At 44.5% G+C, this 21,764-nt stretch overlaps 1 protein-coding gene across 2 annotated transcripts in view; it reads left to right on the top strand.

Moving 5' to 3' along the window:
- OTOA (otoancorin) overlaps window positions 1-20,845 on the top strand; it is a 47,659-nt gene extending 26,814 nt beyond the window's left edge. For both annotated transcript variants that reach the window (XM_074345420.1, XM_074345419.1), the window contains exons 20-28: window positions 1,015-1,108; window positions 3,630-3,759; window positions 5,490-5,677; window positions 7,081-7,236; window positions 12,913-13,055; window positions 13,264-13,400; window positions 14,166-14,263; window positions 17,807-18,002; window positions 20,241-20,845. In XM_074345420.1, the coding sequence (XP_074201521.1) occupies window positions 1,015-1,108; window positions 3,630-3,759; window positions 5,490-5,677; window positions 7,081-7,236; window positions 12,913-13,055; window positions 13,264-13,400; window positions 14,166-14,263; window positions 17,807-18,002; window positions 20,241-20,311 (1,213 nt within the window). In that variant the 3' untranslated portion in view covers window positions 20,312-20,845. The remainder of the gene's footprint in view (window positions 1-1,014; window positions 1,109-3,629; window positions 3,760-5,489; window positions 5,678-7,080; window positions 7,237-12,912; window positions 13,056-13,263; window positions 13,401-14,165; window positions 14,264-17,806; window positions 18,003-20,240) is intronic.
- Window positions 20,846-21,764: the final 919 nt, after the last annotated feature.

Here is a 21,764-nt window from a genome sequence, read left to right as displayed (position 1 = left end):
GGAAAAGCTACTCAGTCTTTTGCTCTTTACATTTGCATGTGTAGGATGGGGACAGTGACAGCCGGTAGGGCTGTTGTGAAGATCAGCTGAATTCATGCAGGCAGAGGACTTACAACAGTGCCCGGGACAGAAGTTCTGAGTACGTGACAACTGCTTTACGACCAGGAGGGAAGATGCAGTGGCTGTTGTTAAGTGTGGCTCCTGCCCTCATGGAATTTAGAGTCTAGTGGGATAAACTGTTAATCAAAGAGATAAAGGGAGGCTTTTTGGCCAGGAGTGACTTGCCTTGGTCCTAGGAGAAGGGTTATCACTGCTAACTGGGCAGACCTCCTCTAGAGCTGTCACCAAATATAGTGTGACCACTTCCCAGTAAACACTTATGGTCCCTATGAGAACAACAGTGGATGCAGGGTGAGTGCTTTTATTATCCTGCCAAGTTCAAGAGGAAATTTCATCTTGCCGTTAAGAGAAGACTGTGGCAGTAATTTAAAAGGAACAAATACATCATCACCATTCTGTTGAGGAAAGGGAAGAAGGAAACACTCTGATGCAAATGACAGAAATTCAATAGTTCAATTCACACTAAAAAATGGGAGTTTATTGAAGTTAGAAATGGAACGTAATGGAAAATCCTGGTTCAGACTTCAGGCATGGCTAGATCCAGGTGCTCAAATGATGCTATCAGGAATATGTTCCTCCCATCCCTCAGCTCTGTGTTCTTGGGTGTGGCCTTTCGTTTTCTCCATTTGGTGATAGGAATGGCCTCCAATATCCTTTTTACTGCGAGAGATACCAGAAGAAAGAGAGAGCTTCTCTAGTAGGTCCATCAGAGTTCCCAGGGATGACTCTGTTTGGTCAGCCTGCATCACAGGCCTATTTTCTTGGTTTGGGAAGTGGATTCACATGATTGGCAGCCTCTCCAGGTAGAAATATAGTCTTTTCAAAAGGAAAAAGAAGCTGGGGACAAAGGCAACAGCACTGTGTTTCAGTTTACTGCTTGCTATCTCTTCTTAGGCTCCCCCAGAACTGGACAGCAGAGACTACAAAAGACTTGGGATCCTTTCTGGCACTTTTCTCAGCAGTTGAATTAAGCTCTGTTGTCACCAAGGTAACTCTGTGTTCTGTCTTTAGAATACTGAGGGAGTCTGAAGGGGATAGAAAGTGTGGTTAGTGATATCCCCTTGGGTTTGCTGCCAATTTGTTTTGCTGGAAACTTCCTCCCTATCTCAAAGAGCTCAGATGTTTCCAGGTCCGCTCCAAGATGTCCAAGTTTCAGAAAAAGGAAGTGAGGCAGAAGCTAAAAGTATGCTGGGTCTTTCTAGGCAACTGTGCACAGCCTGGGAGCCGTCATTTAGCTGCCGCTCCGCTGTGTGCTTCCCACACACGTGCCCGTTCGAGGGGTCCCACCCACCAGCACCACTGCGCGTGGCCATGTGATCACATGGGCAAATGTATTCAATCCAAAACCAGATCTTTACTGAGCATTGCCTTTAGGTGTAACACTCTACTTGGAGTAACTGTTCAAGAGTTAGACAAGGCCAAGGGGCACGCCAAATGAGCACGGGCTAGTCATCTTCTGCTATGTGACAAAGCCACACGATCTCACTGGCATGCAGCAGAAAGCACTTATTTTTAGCTGACTGGTCTCTGGGTCACTGGGACACCCCTGTTTCCTGAGTCTGCCTCTGGGGCCCAAGCTACCTGGAGCTTGTTCTTCTTACCATGAAAGTCTGAAACTCCAGAAGAGGGAGCACAAAGGGCAGCCCTCCTTAAGACCTGGGCTGGAGAATGGCCAGCTGTCACTTTCTAGTGGCCAAAGCAAGTCACATGACCAAGCCCATCTCAGTGGGGCAGGGGTCTCCTTCTTACAGGTGGAGGGTCAGGTAGGAGGTGGTGGTGTTTGCTGAACAAGAGTCAGGTTGACCGCAAAGCACATCCACACACGCTCACCCCTGTACTCACACGTGCAAGGACAGAGGCCAAGGGTGAGGGAGGGGGCTGTCAATTATATTTGTGATGTTTTATTTTGTAAGCTGGGTGGTGGGCACATGGGCGTTTTGTTGTGTTATTCTCTCAACTTTTTATTTTAATGACTGAAATGTTTAATAGACCAAGTAATACATGCTCCTGGTTAGAAAAATCCCAACTATACCAAAGACCGTAGGAGGAAAAGAAGTGTCCACCCACGCCACTAGGTCCTGAGATCCCCTAGGTCTCTCCTCAGTGGCAGCTTCTGTTCCCAGATTCTTCTGCATCCTTTCTGAAAAACCTTCCTCCTGCTTTACATGTTCTCCCTTTAAAAATACAAAATGGAAAGTACTCTTCTGTGCAGTTTCCTCTTTAAAAGTTAACTATTGCTGGTGGGGTATAGCTCAAGTGGTAGAGCACATTCTTAGCACGCACGAGGTCCTGGGCTCAATCCCCAGCACCTCCATTAAAAAATTAAATAAATGAACTTAATTACTCCCCTCACCAAAACAAAAAAAATAGTTAACTTTTTATCTGAGAGCAGTTGCTCGTGACCTTAGCTGCACATGAGAATCACTGGGGAGATTCTAAAATGGACAGATACACGGCCCCCACCCTAGACCAACTGGTCTCAGAATTTCTAGAGCGAGGCCTGGGTATCTGTGGGTTTCCTGAGTGCTTCGCACCTGCAGCCAGGCCTGGAAACGACTGGTTTCGACTGTGTCTCTGATTCGGAAGATTAGAAGTAGATATCCTGGATGACTCTGGGGACACGCTCTTTGGGCAACTGGAACACAGTGACCCATAGCTGTAGGGAAGACTTTGATGAATTCTCTGGACTCATGGACAGATCTACCCAAAATATCCTGAGTCTTGACAAAGTGTATCAGTTCTGGATGAGAGATGGCACCTTCTCCAGGGCCACCAGAAGCCACCACATTGTTGGAACCCAGAGATAATGCTCTCCTCCTTCTTTTTATAATACATATGAATTAAATGAAAATTTAAAAACCATACGGAGGGGCAGGGTATAGCTCAGTGGTAGAGTGTGTGCTTAGCATGCACGAGGTCCTGGGTTCAATCCCTGGTACCTCCATTAAATGAATAAATACATAAATAAACTTAATTATCTCCTCCCACCACCAAAAAATTTAAAAACACTACCAAACCAGAAAGGGGTAGGCACACCTACAATTACAATAGATGTTACCAGATTGCCCTGGAAATGATGCACCATCTAACTAACAGTCCCACAGAGAAACAAGTATGCCTGTCTGCTACATCTTGGCCAGCATTAAGTGTTATTATTTTATTTTATTTTTGACAATCTGGTGGGTGAAAAATAATATGTTCTTATGTTACTGAAGATATATTGGATTGTTATTGAGGTTGGGTATCATTTTATATGATTCTTTGTAGTGGCTAGGTTAGTTGGGCTGGGGATTAAATTTATATGAGAAGCTGCTACAGGCATACCTCGGAGATACTGTGGGTTGAGTTCCAGACCATTGCAATAAAGCGACTATTGCAATAAAGCAAACACATGAATCTTTTTGGTCTCTCAGTGTGTATAAGAGTTATATTTACACTATACTATATAGTCTGTTAAGTGTGTATTAATGATTGTTCATTCCTCCTCTTTTGCCTTCTCTGCCCTGCAGTTCCCTGATATCCTTCAACAAATAGCTTCCAAGATGGCTGGGACCTTGCCCCCCAAAGAATTCCTCTGGGCTGTCTTTGAATCTGTTCAGAACAGGAGTGAGGAGAGCCCCAGCTCTGACGCCAGCCCTGGTGAGTGTTTTGGGGGTGTCTGGTCCCCTGCCCTTGGCAGGGCTTTGGCCGAGTCCCTGGTATCAAGAGGACACTGGCTGTAGTGTTTGCAAAGCAACAGAATGGGAAAAATCCACAGGCTGTAGAGTTACATCTTTGCAAAGTGATTTGGAATCGCATCCTGCTCTCCTTACGCAGGCCGAGACGTTAAATGGGTGACTATGTACAACAGACATTTCAAAGCGGTTGATTTAAGGGCCAAAATGGCTAAGTGTCTATGAATGGTGTTGTGGGGGCCAGGCTGGCCGGATATGAATCCTGGGGTTACTGCTTGCGGGCTGTGTGACTTTGGGTAAGCTCTTTAACCTCTCTGTGCCTTAGTTTTCATCCCCTGTAAAATGGGATAATGAAAGTTCCTACCTCACTAGATTATTGTGAAGATTAGTGGGTTTAAACTTATAAGCATGTCCCCAGCAGTGCCTGGCATGCAGGAACTTCTCAGCAAGCATTAGCTATTATTGCAGTGATAGATGTGTGCTTATTAAGTGCGGACTTGTGCCAGACAGGAGACAAAGTTAACCAGACCCCAGAATAATTGTAGTCATAGGAGTTGACACTCTGTGCGTACTTTCTTTCTTGCAACAAACAATTTCTGAGCACTGACTACGTGAGCCAAACGAAAATCCCTGCCCTCAAGGAGCTTACTTTCAGATGGGGTGAGGGGTAGCTAGGCAATAAATTACAGACATAAGTGGGGTCCAGTTTTGCCTCTTGATTGGAGTCCAGTGAATTTCCACTGAAGGTGCAGTGAGAGCGGCGTGGCCACAGGGCTTGGGAAATGCCCCACCCAGTTGTTGGCTGACGAGTCTGTCAGCATCAGGGCTCATCAGCTTCTACACAAGAAATCCAGGATTGCTCTTAAGACAAAAAGCCTTGGGTTTTCTCTCAGGTTGGGCACATCTGGGCTGGCAAAGACAATATTTCGAGTGTGAGTTGGTCAATAAGTTGTTTGACTAGTAAGGTTCAGCTTATTCAGGACTGAAATGGATGGGTCTCTCCCGTTGCCTAGGAAGATGTAACCCATTTCTCCTCTTTCCTAGATGGGAAGACCACAGCCTCCACCAAGATTTTCATGGGGTGCGAATCACCCTCCTTTTAGATGGAAGTGACCTGTCCTCATAATTCGGGAAGCCTTAACTCTGGGTTGTAAACTCAAATGCATGGGGTGGTGGTGGCAGGTAGCATAAATAATAAAAATGGCCAACGTGAATGTTAAGTAACATTCATAAATGAGTCCTTGCTGTATACCTGGCATTGTTCTAAGTGCTTTATATGTAATAATACATGTAGTCCTCATACAAATTCTAGGAGATAATTTTATCTTTATTTTATAGACTAGGAATCGAGGCACAGATGGGTTAAATGGCTTTGGATTTGAATCTAAAGCCAGAACAGAACTGTTCACCACCAGCTCCTGCTGCCCTTAAGGCAGCTTGGAGTCCAGTCATAATATTGCAAAGCTCCTACTGTGTGCTTGTGGCTGTGCCAAAAGTTGGCATTTCCACAATTTTGTTGGCAAGAAATGGCAGAAGTGGGATTCATACTGGTCCCTGAGTCCCTGAACTCAGTTTCTACCCTACACTGCTTCCTGTGGATACATCCGACTGGAGAGGAATATTTCTCATTTCAATAAAGAAACAGACTAAACTGGCCTGAAATTCCCTGTCCCTTCCTTCGGCTCCATTCTTCAGGCTGCCATGGAGTCGCCGCTCCCTCTTCAGATGACATTATTAAGTTGGCTGAAGCCAATGCCTGCTGGGCTCCTGAGAGCCTGCTCTGCCTGGAGGAGGATGTGTTCAGCAGGAACGTGGAGCTGCTGGGGGCCGTCAGGGGCTTCAGCCCCGCTCAGCTGAGGACCCTGAAGGAGAAGGCGGTACAGGTAAGCCCGCCTCAGGGAGGAAGCACTCAGCAGAGGGAAAAACCCAACACATGGTCCGAGCCCTGCGGTGCATGGACCCCCTCCCCACCGAGAACTTTCCCCCTGGGTCATCTTGTTGAAATCCTACAGCATCAGTTCAGAGTTATAGTCATTATCTCCGCAACGGAGAAATGTCTAGTTCCTCCCTCTCTTAGGGCTGTGTCTTGGCATCTAAGGGATGCTCAGCAGATCAGACTGTGGCTGTTCTGGTGCTTCTGACCGAGGTGGTTTCCAGGAGCTGTGCCTTTTCTTTCCCCACTTGGAGAACCCCATTACTGCTTGCAGGAGGTTTTCTCAGAATCTGTTGCAAATTCATCTGAAAACCTAGCAGAAAAGAGACAGGGAGGACTGGAAGTAAATTGCCATCTTTGCAAAGATCCCTTTGAGTGGCTAGTTTCAGCTGTTAGGATAGTTGTGGTCTATGTAGTTACCTTTGTGGAGTTTAGACATTAAGTGCCTTAAAGTTAAAATTCTAATTTTATACGAGCAATCCAAGTTTGTTGTAGGAGAGTCAGAAAATAATAAAGAAGAAAATCGGTCATAATCTTTGACCCAGAGATACACCCTGTTAATATTTTGGTACGTTCACCTGAGGCTTCCCAGACTTCTGTATGTGTGTGTAAAATATATTTATATATTTCATGTGTATTTCATATATACATGTTACAAAAATAGTGTCATATTCACTTACTATTCAATAACTTGCTGTCCACATCAACACTGTACAGTGCATATTTTTCCATATCAGAAATATAAATCTGTATTGATATTTTAAATAGCTATATAATATTTCATTTTATGGCTAGTCCTTATTTATTAAGCTAGTTGTAGACTTTTAGATTGTTTATATTTGTTAAATGCCTCAAGGAACATGTTTGTACATATTTCCTTGGGCACTTGTCTCATTATTTACTTAGGCTAAATGCCCACAGATGAAATTTCTGAGTCAAACAGTATAAATATTTTAAAAGCTTTTGATACATATAGTCAAGTTTCCCTCTGAAAAGCGTGTTCCACTTTACATTCTCAGCATCAACAAATGAGGGTATCCTTTCCCCCTTATCTTTCCACTATCATTCTTTTTTACTCCTTGTCAATATGATCAGCCAGCTTAGTATCCTTTGATTGTTGTTAATGGACATTTCTTTAGTTATAACCAAGGCTGAGCTTTTCTTGTATGTTTATTTCTTCTTTTGTGAATCTCCTGTTCATGTCTTTTGTCTACTAAAAAAAAAAAACAAATGTAGTCATCTTTTTCTTATTGATTTATAAGAGCACGTTATATATTAAAGAAACTTACCCTATGTCTGTTTTAAACACTGTCGGTAATGGTCAGTCTAATCTGACTTTTTCTTCACCTGAAGGTTTGGGACTTGCCTTCTTACTGGAAAGAGTACCATATCGTCTCCCTGGGGCACATTGCTCTGGCTCTTAACGAGAGTGAATTGGAGCAGCTGGATCTCAGCTCCATCGATGCTGTGGCTTCCCTCAGCCAGCAGACAGGATGGACCCCAGGGCAGGTAATCAGATGTTTCTGGATCTTTTAAATAGTCTATTTCTGTCTCAATTTTGTATACATTTTCCTTTAGATCCTAGAACGTACTTAAGCGATTTATAATAGCAGCTTTAAAAATCTTTGCTGCTAATTCCAGCATCACTGTCTGAGTCTGTTTCTGTTAGCTAATTTTTCTCTTAGTTATGGGCCATATTTTCTTATTTGCAAGCCTAGTAATTTAGCCTGGCTGATGGGCATCGTGAATTTTACATCTTTGAGCGCTTGATTTAGTTCTACTCCTTCAAAGAGTGTTGGGCTTTGTTCTGGCATGCACTTAAATTACTTTCCAATCAATTTGATCCCTTTGAGGCTGCCCTTTGAGCATTATAAGGGTGAGTCTGGAGTGACCTTTATTCTGTAGTTAATTTATCATGATTCTCCTGAGGACTCTATCAAATGCATTGTGCTTTGCAAGACCTCTCCTCTCTGGCTGGTGGGAAGGTGACCTCTTTCCAGCTCCACGTGAGCTCTGGGGATTGTTCAGCCTATGCTTTCTGATGCCTTTTCTGATATTCATGTGGCATTCTATTCCTTGCACGTGGAGATCAGTAGTCAGCCAGATCTGAGAAGACCTCTCTGTAGATTTCTGGAACTCTCTCTCTCTCTGTGCAGTTTTTTCCTCTCCAGGAATTTGCCCCCCAAATTTGCCCTTGGCCTCTCTGAACCTGGATCCTCTGTATCCCCAGGCCTGGACATTGGGCTTGTTTAGGTGCCCTTCCCTCCTCCATGGCGTGGAAATTGCCTCTGGGCAGTGAATATGGGTAATTTGAGGGCTCGCCTTACTAGCTTTCCTTCTTCCAGGATTATAGTCCTGTGCTCCCAGTGGTCCAATATATTTTGTTCAGTTTGCTCATTGTTTATGGTGAGAGAGTGATTCTGGTGTCAGTTAACCCTTCGTAGGATAAAGAAGAAGTTCTCTCCAGAATTTAATTGTTTCAATTGGGAGGGAAGTGAACCCACCGTACTGTTAGAAAGGGGAGTCTTAGCTGCTCTGGGTTAACTTCATTCTCGGGCAGCCTTCCCTCAGGTGTCATTTTCAGCACTGGGCTTACCTATCATCCAATTAGCAACCCCAGAAAAGAGTGCCCCTTTCTCGTTAATTTTTGAACCAGTCCCAGAATTGACTCCAATCATGAAAGTGCCCACTCCTAACTGTCTGGTCAGGGGTAGGATATGTGGGTTGGCCCCGCACGCATCAGGGAGCAGAGCCCGTCTCACCATGACCACGTGGACCGAGAATGGGGAGTGCGTGTGTGGTAGGCTGCACAAAGCCCCCAAAGATGCCCACGTCCTAATCCCTGGAACCTGTGAGTATGTTACCTGATGTGGCAAAAGGGGGCTTTGCAGATGTGATTAAGGTAAACATCTTGAGATGAGGAGAGATCCTCTTGACCCATTTTAGGACCGGCAGGTGCAATGTAATAACAAGGACCTTTAGAAGGGGAAGGAGGAAAAATATCATATGATATCACTTATATGTGGAATCTAAAAAAAAGGACACAAATGAACTTATTTACAAAACAGAAACAGACTCACAAACGTAGAGAACAGACTTATGGTTATCAGGGGGTAAAGGGGATGGGAAGGAATATATTGGGATTTCGAGACTTGCAAATACTAACTGCTATATATAAAATAGATAAATAACAAGTTTATAACCCTATATTCAATATCTTGTAGCAACCTATAATGAAAAAGAATATGAAAATGAATGTATGTATATGTATGACTGAAACACTATGCTGTACACCAGAAATTGACACAAAATTGTAAATTTATTATACTTCAATAAAAAAGAATGAAAAAAAGAATAGGGAGGCAGGAGGGCCATAGATACAGAAGGCAACATTACAATGGGAGCAGAGGACACACAGAGAGATCTGAAGGTGTAGTGTTCCTGGTTTTGATGCAGAATGGGGCTCTGGTCAAGGAATGCAGGCAACCTTTAGAAGCTAAAACAGGCAAGGAAATGAATTCTCTCTAGAACCTCCAGAAGGAAGATATCTTCTTGACCCATTTTAGGACTTCAGACATCCAAAACTGTAAGAGAATAAATCTGTATTGTTTTAAGCCACTCAGTTTGTGGAAATTTGTTACAGCAGCAAGAGGAAGTGAATACAGGTGGTTCACCAAAGGAAAAGCATGGTGTTATCAACTAAAGGGAGAATGGGTGCTGGGCAGGGAAAGTCAAGTCATGTCCCCTACTCTCGTGAGCGTCTGGTAATCAGGATTGCCATATTACATGACTCAGAGTGGCACCATTGAAGTAGAACAAGGTGTGAATTGTGCCCCCATGGAGCTGGGCAACATGGAGGTCCTGGCCATAAGGATTAAATGACTTAATATATGTAAAACATTTTGAACAATGCCATACAGGCAATGCCCATAGGAACAATGGGATGTAGGAGTCAAAAATTAGTTGTTTTCATTGTTGTTGTCATCGCTGTCATCATATCACCATCCTCCCTCTGGCAGTTTAATACCTTCCTCATTTGCAAGATGAGAGGATTAGACGCCCCCCCCTCCCCCGCCCCAATCTACAGTTCCTTCCACCCTGACATTCTGTAATCCTGGGCTTCTGTGACTCTAAAGCTGGGTTTGACTGATTTGAGAAGTGCGACAGCACACTTCCAATATTCAAATCGTTCTATTCTCAGTCTGGAAGAAAACAGAAAAATATATCCAACTTAGAAACTAGAGTATCTCTTTCCCTTTGCACCATTTTAAATTCCCATGGGTGGCCGTGAGATTTATCAACATGTTTGAAGAGGATATGAAAACCTAACATTTGCATGTATCATTTGCAGTCAGTTCCTCAACTTCAGCTCCCAATCAAACCCTTAAATGCATGTTTCTAGATTAACAGTCAGACCTGGCGGAGCTACATTAACAGATAGTTCAGCTTAAAAACCAATATAAAGGAAAAAAAAACTATTATGGAAGCCAGAGGGATGAACAGAGAGATTGAAATCTTACAGCTATTCACTTTTCAGCGGTTAATACTGCCTAAAAGTGTTGGTATTAATTGTCTTGAGATCATTACAGATACGCTGGTCCAGTCATTCGAGGAAATATATTTTGGCTTATCACCTTGCAGGCTGAGCTTGCATTTTTTTCCAGGTTCCACTGTCAAGGACAATTTAATGTCGCATCTTCAAAGTCATTTTATTTGAATTGTAGTTTTGCACTTTCATTTTAAAATGGGCATGCTTGATGGTGGGGGAGCACAGATTGCTATGAGTCAATGCGTGAAACCTGACTGTGAAAACTTAATAAGAAAAGTTCAAAAGCTAACTTGAGTCTCCATCTGCAAACATCTTCACCAGCCAAGAGTGGAAACTCTGGAGTCAGATTGCCTGGGTTTTAATCCTAGAACCATTATCCACTAGCTGTGTAACCTTGGCAGAGTTACTTACCCTCTCTGTGCCTCAGTTTCCTCATCTGTGACAAAGAGATAATATCAATACTTACTTCCTAGGGTTGTTGTGAGGATCAGATGAGATAGTATGTGTAAAATGATCAACACAGTGTAGGCATACAGTAAGCATTCAATAAATATTATTATTATATTAAAAATTATTATGTAATTATTTTGGATACACATTCACATTCAGTCAAAGACATTTAAATCTAAACATGATGCTACTGAAATTCCCTTATAGTACCTGTGAGCTTTGTAATCATTGAGGGAAACTTGAAGATACCGACCGGTCTGATGTGCAAGTTCCTCTGAAGCCAATCCATCATGCGATGGTGGTAATCTGATGCCATTTCAAAAGAGTACATATTGCGTACAATGTCTATAGATCACTCAGTCAGATGTTCATTCATTCATTCATTTTTTCAAAAAGCACTTCCTGAACCCATAGGCCAGGCATTGTGCCAGGTGTCCGGGATAGAGTAGTAAACTAGCTGGATATGGTCATTGTCTTCGGAGATTTTGCTTGGTGGTACAGATGAAAAAGTGAGCAATCAAAGTGAAGAATGTAAAAAATTGTGTTAAGCAATAAGCAGAAAATGGACAAGGTGCTCATGGAAATAATGGGGAGGGAAGTTACTTGAGATGGGGGGAAATCTAGGAGGTCTTCTCAGAAGAGGTAGCATTTAAACAGACCTGAGGGATAGAAAGGCAACAGCTGTGTGAAAAGTGGAATCCCAGTGCAACATTTCCCAATCTTTGCCAACACTTTCATTCGACACTGGAGTGATCCATGCTGTGCTGGGATGGACTGAGATGAAAGGGAGATGGGAAGAGTCATTGTATCCCTGTGACCCTCATTTCCATTCAGGAGCTGTTCATCCTTGGATGTCTCTCCCCTGTCTTTGCCTCATGAGCTCTTGTCCTTCTGTAATCTTTTGCATCTGACCCCCTCAGCACTGAGGGTCCAGACTTGGATCCTTCCTTAGGTTCAACATAGGTAGATCAGGGTTCATTTAATTATAAGTGACAGAGAACCTGACTCAAAATGGCTGGAGTAGGAAAGAAATTTATTGACTCCCATAACTGAAAGGGTCAAGGGTGGAATTCAGGTATGGCTGGATCCAGGTGCTTCAACACTATGGTCAGGAATCCATCTCTCACCATTTTTTGATGCTGATTTCCTTTGTGTTTGGCTTTGTTCAGAGAGTTTCTTTCTGTGTGGTGAGTTCTAGCAGATTCAGATGTTTATCCTTCTAAGGTCCAGTCCAGAGTAAAGGAAGCTCTTCTCTTCTAATTGTTTTAGCCAAAGTCCTGGTTGCATTTGACTGGATCACATCAAGGGCCAATCACAACAGCCAAGCTAAGAGATAACCTAACTGGCCAGAACTAGGCCATAGCATCACCCCTGGACCTCAGAATACAGTTAGCTCCAACTGAACCACATGAAGTAAGAATTTCAGAGAGATGGTCCTCCAGGGAAAGGCATGAACAGCAATGGCCACTATACTAGAATTACAGGGACCGTACAGTGCACATCAGCCCCTTAAATCAAAGCTCATTGAAGAGATTCTTATGTGGTTTTTAATACCAAAGCATTTGATGTCCAACTCTCCAGAATTGAACAGTGAGAGGCAAACCTATTTCTATAGGAACTTAGAGAAAAAAAGAAATCATTCTGGCTGAGGTAGTCAGGGAAGACTTCATGAAGGTGATACTTGACTTGAACCCCCAAATAATAGGATGGTTGGATTTTAACAGTTGGGACTGCAGGAAGGGCATTTCAGATGGAGGTACTGATTTGAGCAAAGGCCCAAAGGCAGAACATTACAAAGGTTTGTCAGAAAGTTGAGGAAATCGATGCTGGAAAATTTGGATCCTGATGCAGAAGAACTTATATGACCAAACTATCTGAAGGTCATGAGTGATTGAAGGAAATAAGCCAGCAGACACAGACACAGGGTACAGGTGTCTTTGATGTTGGTGAAGGATGTAAGAGCTTCATGGCCTAAAGACACCTCTGTAGATCAGAGGACATACTCAGTAGAAGCAGCTCCTGAGGGAGGTTAACCTGGATGAGTGGCTAGGATGGTTTGGAATGGGGAGTATGTTCAGGGGATTAGGGTGGGGGTCAGTCAGGAGGCCAGCTTCATTGTCCCCTCAAGCTCTGAGGTCTTGATCATCCCTGGATAGTTTATTTCCTATCCTTCCACATTTTTGTAGGCTAAATCCATTCTGCAAGGGTTCCTGGAGGATTCGGGCAGTAGTATCCAGGATCTGAAGAGTTTCCATTTAGTAGGACTTGGTGAAATCCTGTGTGCCATGAACATCACCGAAATCTCACTTATAAAGATCTCAGAATTCAGGTAACCAAAACACTGGTGTGCAAGGTGGCCAATGATTGGTCCATTCATTCATTCTTTCATTCAGCAAGATGCTCTCTGCTTCCCGATGCTTTGCTACCTTTCTGGGCTAAAACAGGGAGTGAGATTAGCTGAGCCTACCTACCTTCTGCATATTGTTTTTGGCTGGAGAATCTCCCAAGCTCACACTATATCCCTCCCTCATAACCAGGGTGGTGGTGGCCAGAATCGGGACCCTGCTGTGCAGTACCCAGGTCTTGACGGAGTTTAAGAGGAAGGCAGAAGTTGTGTTTGGGGAGCCCACAGAGTGGTCCAGCTCTGTCTTGCAGGAACTTGGGACCATTGCAGGTAAGGGGCACCTTGAGCATGCCTTTCTCTCCCTTTCCAACCTTAAATCTGAAGATAAAAACAAACAAAAACAAAAAGAATCTTTGGCCATGTATGGTGACCATCTCTAGAGTTATGATAGAAGCTAGATTTCATGGCTTGAAGTTGCAGAGGGTGGGGTCTGCAGATCTGACTTCTTTTTTTTTTTTTTTTAACATTTTTTATTGATTTATAATCATTTTACAATGTTGTGTCAAATTCCAGTGTTCAGCACAATTTTTCAGTTATTCATGAACATATACACACTCATTGTCACATTTTTTTCTCTGTGAGTTATCATAACATTTTGTGTATATTTCCCTGTGCTATACAGTGTAATCTTGTTTATCTATTCTACAATTTTGAAATCCCAGTCTATCCCTTCCCACCCAGATCTGACTTCTAAGCAGGCTCTCTTGGTGACTCTTGTGTAGCTAAACTGGTTTAGAATGTTACTTAATTGGCTGCAAAATGGATTTATACACAATTTGAAATTTGTGTAAAGTGAAGCTCCTTCTGGGCATACATTTCCTTGTAGGAGACCAATCAGGGCTAATGTGACCCACTTATTTATTACTATTTTTTTGAGTTGATTAAGGAACCTGATTCTCCAGTGTGGTTTTCAGGGCCTTTTGTAAAGCAATGATGCTTGCCTAGAGCACGCAGATGTGTACACCAATGAGCACCACTAATAAGCGGGGTTCTGATGGCTTGAGCTAAACCCTCATGATTCCTTTTTCTCCCCAGCTGGATTAACTAAGGAAGAGCTCCGAATGCTCAACAACGATTTGATGCCATATTTCCAGCCATCAGCAATCAAATGCCTTCCTGATGAGATATTCAAAGTAGGTTCTCAGTTCCTCAGGGAAAGTGGGAACTTGACCCCATTTCAAATCACAACAGGGGAGCAGATGGCAGGCCTTGGATTCCAGGGACTTGTAACCAAGCTTCTGCTGATAGGGCCAGAGGAGAGCTGTGTGCCAGCAGTGGACAGATCATAAGATAATTTTAGGTGTCTTTGTTTTTTAAGTTTTTTCCTTCAGTTTCGAGTTTAGCTTTTAATTGTGTCTATTTTTATGGTTTCCTTCTCTTCGTAGCCACTGATTTTCTATTTATGTTGGCATGACAGGTTCATATTGCCTTATCCAAAACCCTTGAGGGCAGATGTATTTCAGAATTTGGAATTTTCCATATTTTAGAAAGCTCACTGTGCATCTACAGTATTGTTACTTAACACCTTCAGCAGGATCTGAGGAAGCACCTTGTAAGCAAATGCACCAATATTTCCATGAAAAAAATCTGTGACAAATCACACTAATTGGAATAAATAGAGACTATAAATGGTCTCACATCAGTTCAGGTCAGGTTCTGCTGGCAAATAAGTTTGTCTTTAACTTGGGGGAAAAACTTTCAGTTTTAGGCTCTTTTTGTACTTCAGAATTGCAGATGAGGGAATGTGGACTTGTGTAACATCTCCTTTTAAAATAAATTTAAGTAAAAATATTTTAATTGATTTAAAGAAAAGTGTTAAGGAAGCCAAAATAGGACAGGTGATAAATGGCTATGGAAAAAATTGAAAGGGTTGAACTGGGTCAACTGAAGTTAGGGAGGCAGAGTATCCATCCAGTGAGAGGTCCTTGCTTCCTGTCCACGTATAAGGTTAGGAGAAGGTTTGATGGGGACAGTCTGCTCTGATGAGGAGTGGCCCTGGTGTTCTTGCTTGCTGGGTAACTTGGAAACACATTCTGTCCACCAGAACTGGATAGGGCACCCACACAAGGCTAGAAACACTCCCATGATGCCATATCATTGTTTCCTTTCAAGACATTTAGCTGACCTTGAACCACTCAGCACCCAGGACAGTTCCCAGCACAGATCAGGTGAGATAGCTGTTTAGGGGAAATTAGTAGAACTTCCCCTCTGGGGTAGGCAGATTGGTCTTGTTTGGAATGCACTTTGTAGCTTACCTGTTCCAGAAATTCCTAGTGACCACCTACATCATGGTAGACTCCAAGCTCAGTTCACCTGAGATGCACCGATGAAGAGGTATAACACAGTGCCTTCAGGGGCTTGAAAGGTGATGTAGAGGAGTGCAGTGGCCTGGGAAGGAACTGAGGTGAACTGGAGAGCCCTGTCGAAATAGAGAAGCCACTTCTCGTCTCTGGCACATTGATGCAGTGTAACAATGTGGGCCCAATATTGCTAGATCTTCCTTTTTTTTTTTTTTAATTTAAAAAAATTAAAAAAAAAAGATCCAGAAGTCTCATTTTCATGTGAAGTCTCCCAATAATTAAATGTTCGCAACCACTTTGGATTTATTTTTTAAAATACAATGCAGTAGGCCTTGATATTCAATCTGGCCTGTTGGTTGTGAGGCAGCAACATTGGAAAAATAGATAATTTTTATAGTGCAGACTCTGTGTCAATGGTAGATACAAGGTGTAAGCCAGAAGAGTGCGTCTGCTGTGTGTGTGTGGGAGGGGGGGAGAGGGTAAAGAGGGAGGAGGTGATGCTGAATTTTGCAGGACAGGTTAGCTAGATGGAGAGGGAGGAACAGTGTTCCAAGGCAAAATGAAATGCTGCCTCCTGGGGGCTGCAGCAATGGATGTCCATTCTCCAGGAGTGAGGTGTGCCAGTGGGGAGGATGCTAGAGGTGGGCAGGACCCAGAGCTTGGAAGGTCTCATTACCATGTTCAGGAGCTTGTGCTGTGTCCTTGGGGGCAGGGAAGGGTTCTAAGCAGGGGAATGACATGATTCCAGGGAAACATTTGCCTGGACAGAAGAGAAGAAGGTGAAAGAGAGAAGAGGAAAGGGTGAGGGAGCAGGACCCCCCCCCCCTCAGAAGCTTTGGGGCTCTTAGAAAATAAGTAGGATGACTTTAAAGGCCCCTGCCATCCCATCTCATTCCAGATCCACTAGAACTAGTCACCAGGTCCTCTAAGCTAGAAGTGACTTCAGAAAACATCTTGTTCAGGATTCTGAGTGCATGCAGAATTTCCCACTTTCTGTGTCCATGGCAGACATTGCTAATAGAGTACCACACTTTCCCTTCACTGAGTCCTCACAGAACTCCTGTGATGTCAGGCAGTCTTACCAAAGGATGGGAATCTGCATGGGAGATGAGTTTTCTGGGCCACCCCACATCTAGTCCAAAAACTCAGAGAGGCTATGCGACTTGCCCAAGGTCACACAGCTGGTATATGGCAGAGCTGGGACACAGATTCAGGTCTTTGCCCTTTAGGTGTATGTTTTCTCCTCCATGCCGGTGTTTTTCAGGGGGGACTTGAAGCACTGGGGGGGTACCTTGCACTGTATTAAACAACATTAAGTCACACAGTGAGAAAATCATGACTTCCTTTTCATCTTTTACTACTGATTATTTCAAGGAAGAAGTCTCAATTTGGAGCTAAAATGTCTTGGACACTTCTATAGCACTTCTAAAATCCACCCCCATCCCTTTTATTTAAGGAGACCTCAGGTTCAGACACCATTGGCCAACAGATTTAGCTAAAATTCAATAATGTTGGTTTATTTCTTTAGGCATATTTTATTTGTTTATTTATAAAGGAAACATTTTTGAAGAATGCGCATGTAAATTTATTTACCTTTATTGACGTACAGTCAATTTACAGTGCTGTGTTAATTTCTAGTGTACAGCATAGTGATTCATTTATACTCCTTTTCATATTCTTCATTAGAGGCCATTACAAGGTATTGAATATAGTTCCCTGTGCTATACAGTAGGTCCTTGTTGTTTATCTATTTTGTACATCATAGTTGGTACCTACAAATACTGAACTCTCAATTTATCCCTCCACCCTCCCTTCCCCTCTGGTAACCATAAGTTTGTTTTCCTTGTCTGTGAGTCTGTTTCTGTTTTGTAAGTAAGTTAATTTGTGTCATTTTTAAAAGATCCTACATATAAGTGATATCATACGGTGTTTTTCTTTCTCTTTCTGGCTTACTTCACTTAGAATGACGATCTCCAGGTCCATCCATGTTGCTGCAAATGGCATTATTGTTTTTTATGCCTGAGTAGTATTTCATTGTATGTATATGTGTATATACATGTGTATGTGTGTATACACACCACAGCTTCTTTATCCAGTCATCTATAAATATTTGTGTTCTTTTGGCATATTTTAAAGGAGTACTTATTGCAAGTCATTCTGATTTTCCATTTTGGGAAATTTCCATGAAAATTTTTCGTTTTAAAATAAATTTGTTTTAGGAGTGGAAGAGTGATCTGATTTTAAGGAAAAATTCTGAAGAGGGGCACAAATGGTACATGGGTGCGGCAAAATTGTGCAGCCCTGGGCGGGTGTCCGAGTTTTGGGAAACCCGCGGAGGGGCGCCTCTGACGGCGTTGCCCTCTCTCTCCCCTGCAGGAGCTGTCCGCGGAGCAGATCGCCTCCTTGGGCCCCGAGAACGCCGCGGCCGTGACCCCGGCCCAGCGCCGGCAGCTCAGCATGATGCAACTGCATAGCCTCCAACGGGCGCTAGATGGCGCCAAGACTCGCTCCTGGCTAGACGCGCCTTCGAGCGCCAGCCCCACCCGGACCCCCTCTTCTCTTTCTCCTCCAGGTGAGCCCACCACCCCGCCCCTCTGCTAATCCCCTTCCCGTCCCTAGGTCCGCCCTGCTTGACCTGGGGCGGGAAGTTTCCTAAAATTCAGGGTGGGGTCTCTGGCATTCATTGGAGATTCTGCATTCAGAGAAAAATTCCTACCAAGCATTTGTAAATGATTCTCAGTAGATCACTTTAAAGTCACGGGGAGAGGCGGGGTGGGGGGTGGGCGGGAAGGGAAGGGAGAAGAGGGAGCTTTAAAAAATAAAACAAAACCCGCCAGTTCCGCGGACCCCATCCAGAACCCACTGAATCAGAATTTCTCAGGACTTGAAGTGCTTTCAGTGGTTCCTCTGCATCCTAAGTCCTTCTTACTGTCCAGTATTAATTAGTAAATTCAACTGATATGTACTGGGCACCTCCTTTGTGCCACGCCCGCGGTAGGGGCTGGGAATACAGAGGTGTGTAAGGCAGGTAAGGCTCTCTTGTAAATGAGCACGACGATTTCAAACCTGATAAACCAGGGAAGGAAGGCAGCAGAGGAAGGTGGTGGTGACTAAGGGCTGAGCTGAGATGGAGGAATCCGGGGGGTGGCTTTCCTTCCTTTTTTTCTCCCTTCCTGTCCTACTCTCCTTCACCCCCTCACTTTCTCACTTCTTCGTGATTCCTTCTATCTTTAGTGAGCGCCGTCTTTGGGCTAAGCATGGTGCTAGGCTCCCGGGAAGCAGCTGTGAACAAGCCAGATGTGTCCTCTGTCCCTGCTGAGCTCCCAGTAGAGTGTGGGGGTGAGGGAAGCCGTCAGCACCCAGGCGACCATGAGGCAGTATGACAGGTGCTTGTGAGGCCATCACAGGTACCCAGGGAACACACGGGAGAGACAGCTACCTACGCTTGGGGGAGCAGGGAGTGGCCGTGGTAACCTCCCGAAGACAGTGATTTCTAAGCTGCAGACCAAACTGGGGAGAAGATGGACCCAGCCAGGTGGAAAGTGTCGCAGGAAGAGGGGACAGCAGGTGGAAATACCCACAGAGCAAAGAGAGCTTGGTGCTTCGCTAAATTCTCCACCATAAACCTCTGCTTGACTTTTTTCTGACTCGAATATCTCCAGGTCTGCCCCAGCTTTCCTTGGGGATGGCAAATTGTGGGAGTCCCCATTTCTGCAGCCACAGGTGGCCAGAGGTGGCACTTGCAAACAGAAGCCATGCCCTTTGATTTACTCTGATCATTTTCACACCTTTTCATTGAAATATGATATGCATACATTTAAAAGTTATTTTTAAATGTCACAGTGTTGTGTGTGTGTTATACAATGCACACAGCTGACAATGCGCACGGTTCACAACATGAAAGGTCTGAAAGGGTTTGCAGTGAAATGTCTTCAGTTCCCTTCCTCAGTGGCAACCGATGTTACCGGCTTGTGTATCCGTCCAGAGATATTCTATGCGCATCCATGATCTCTGCACTTTTACAAAAGCTTATTATACACTTTGATCTGCGCCTTGCATGTTTCACCTGATGATATAACTTAGAGACAGTTCCATATCCACGCATTGTTGGTTTTCTGGCTCCATAACCGTATTTAACCAGATCTCTGAATAGGAACACCCAGTTCCATTGTTACTATTTTTATCCTGTTACAAACAATGCTGCAGCAAATGGCCTTATATACTTTGCATCTGCTCAAGAGTATCTGCAGGGCAAACTCTTCCAAGTGGGACTGCAGGGTCAGAGGGTATGTGTAATTTTGATGGGCACACAGCCAGGCAGGAGAAGCCTAGATCCCTTCTTGCATTCACCCCACAGGCCTGAGCCGGGAGGTGGGGTGGGTGGGGGTCGGGGGCTGACAGTTGGGTGAACCCTTTCTGTGGGCCAGGCTCTTAATCTCCTGTTTCCTAAATTTGTTTCCTTATCCGAATCACCTGGGAGTGATGCTTGTAAAACCAAGATTGCTGGGCCTGGTCCCAGACTTGCTGAATCAGAATTTGCAGGGGGAGGATCCCAGAATTTGCATATTTAACCATCTCCCCAGTTGACTGACGCTGAAGGCGTCTCTGGGACTCACTGATTCACACAGTCTTATTTAATTTGCCCCCTCCCCCCTCACAATCTGGGGGTCATTATTCCCATTTAGGAGATGAGCAAACCAAGGTTTGGTGAGATCTAGTGGGTGGTTCAGAGGGAGACGCTGGCGTGAAGCGTCCATCCTCCCCTGGCTGCTGAGACCCCCTGTGCACGCTTGTCTTGTTTCCTTTTTAGGAGCCTCGGTCTCCCGGGGTCTGGGGCTGGGCTGCCCTCTGCTGGTTCTGATGCCCAAGCTTGTGTGGTGAGTGGTGTTTGTGCTTCTCCCTGGGACCCAAGGAGCTGGCCCAAGGGCGTGGAGATGGTGGGTGTCCCCTACCCCGACTCAAAGCCTCAACGGAGGCAGGGAGACTCGGGGGCCGTGGAACTGAAGAGGCATGAAAAGGAAGAATAGTTATTAAAAATGCTCTTGCACACTCTTCCGCAGACTCGTGTCCTCCTTGGAGGCATTCTCCGCCTCATTTCAGCCTCCCTTGTTCTCCGACTGGGAGACAGAGAAGCGGTGGGGAGGAAGGGTGTCTTCTGTCAGTGGCACAAAGACCTTCCAGACGAGTTCCTGCCCTCTCTCCAGAGGGAGAGGCTGGAGAGCAGAGGGTGCAGGCCAAGGCACCGTTTTTTGCCAAGGCCTGATCTGGACTCTATTCTGGCTGAATTTCCCTTCCTCGGAGCTACCGGCCGCATTGGATTTCTCCATCTTAGCTGCTGAAATAAATGAATCTTGCAACAGAAGCCGATACTCCTGCCTGATTGCTGGGACTAATTGATGTTTTGGTGGGCACTGCATTGCTCGGAAATGAAAACATTTAACATGGCTCAACGTTAAATCAATTTTTAAATACATTTTCCAGATGCCTCCCATTTCTTTGGGAGTCAGCTGAATGAATGGCTGTGGAAGTATCAGTTCAACTTTTAAAATACTTCTTTATTTTTTGATGGAGGTGGTGGATCTTGTTTTAAGTTGCTCTGGGCTTTGGGGATGGGTTGAAATAAAAGAAAATACATTGTGTAAGTTGTGATTGTGGCACAGCAGAGCAAACGTGGCCCACTCGCCCAGTCCTTTAAAGGCTGGGATGGAGTTAGCTCTGGAAATTCCCAGGATGCTCTTGGCCTTTGGCTCAGGAAGGGTTGCTTGGCCACCCCTTCTGTTTTCACACATTCTCAGATTCAATCATTAAAGTTTTGCACACCATCCCTGAGGTGGCAAGTTAGCATCCTGAGTACTTCTGTGGTGCCACCAGCACATCCTGTGTCCTCTTCCTAGTCACACATCCACAGGAGATGTCTCATCTGGAGACAAGAAGAAAAGCCTGCTTGAGTTTCCAAAAATCTCCGGTGTCCCATCAGAGGTGGATGGATCAAAAACAACATCATAGGTAGATGTTGTAGAGGCTGGTGTGTTTTCAGATGTGACGTGGTTATTACAGAAAATTAAAAGACCAGGGTGCAGAGGGTGTGGCCCTGTGGGTGTTACTTGGGGTCTGATCTGGCTTTCTTTCATCCTGGTGGGGAAGTGGCAGCTAATGCTGCTTCTCAAGCACAGATCGTTTATCTTGTCACAAACCCCGGCCCCAGGTGAGATGGGCCAGACCAGCTGCTGGGAGAGGGACACCGGGTGAGAAGGTGTCTGCACAGTTTCCGATCAGAGAGGCCTTGGACATCGATCAGCATTCCCACTTTCTTCCAGCGTTGGATTACCCTGGC

Source organism: Camelus bactrianus, chromosome 18 (genome assembly GCF_048773025.1).
Source record: "Camelus bactrianus isolate YW-2024 breed Bactrian camel chromosome 18, ASM4877302v1, whole genome shotgun sequence".
NCBI classification, from domain to species: Eukaryota; Metazoa; Chordata; class Mammalia; order Artiodactyla; family Camelidae; genus Camelus; species Camelus bactrianus.
Note: the sequence above shows the minus strand (reverse complement) of the source record. Positions and strands in the feature narration are given on the sequence as shown.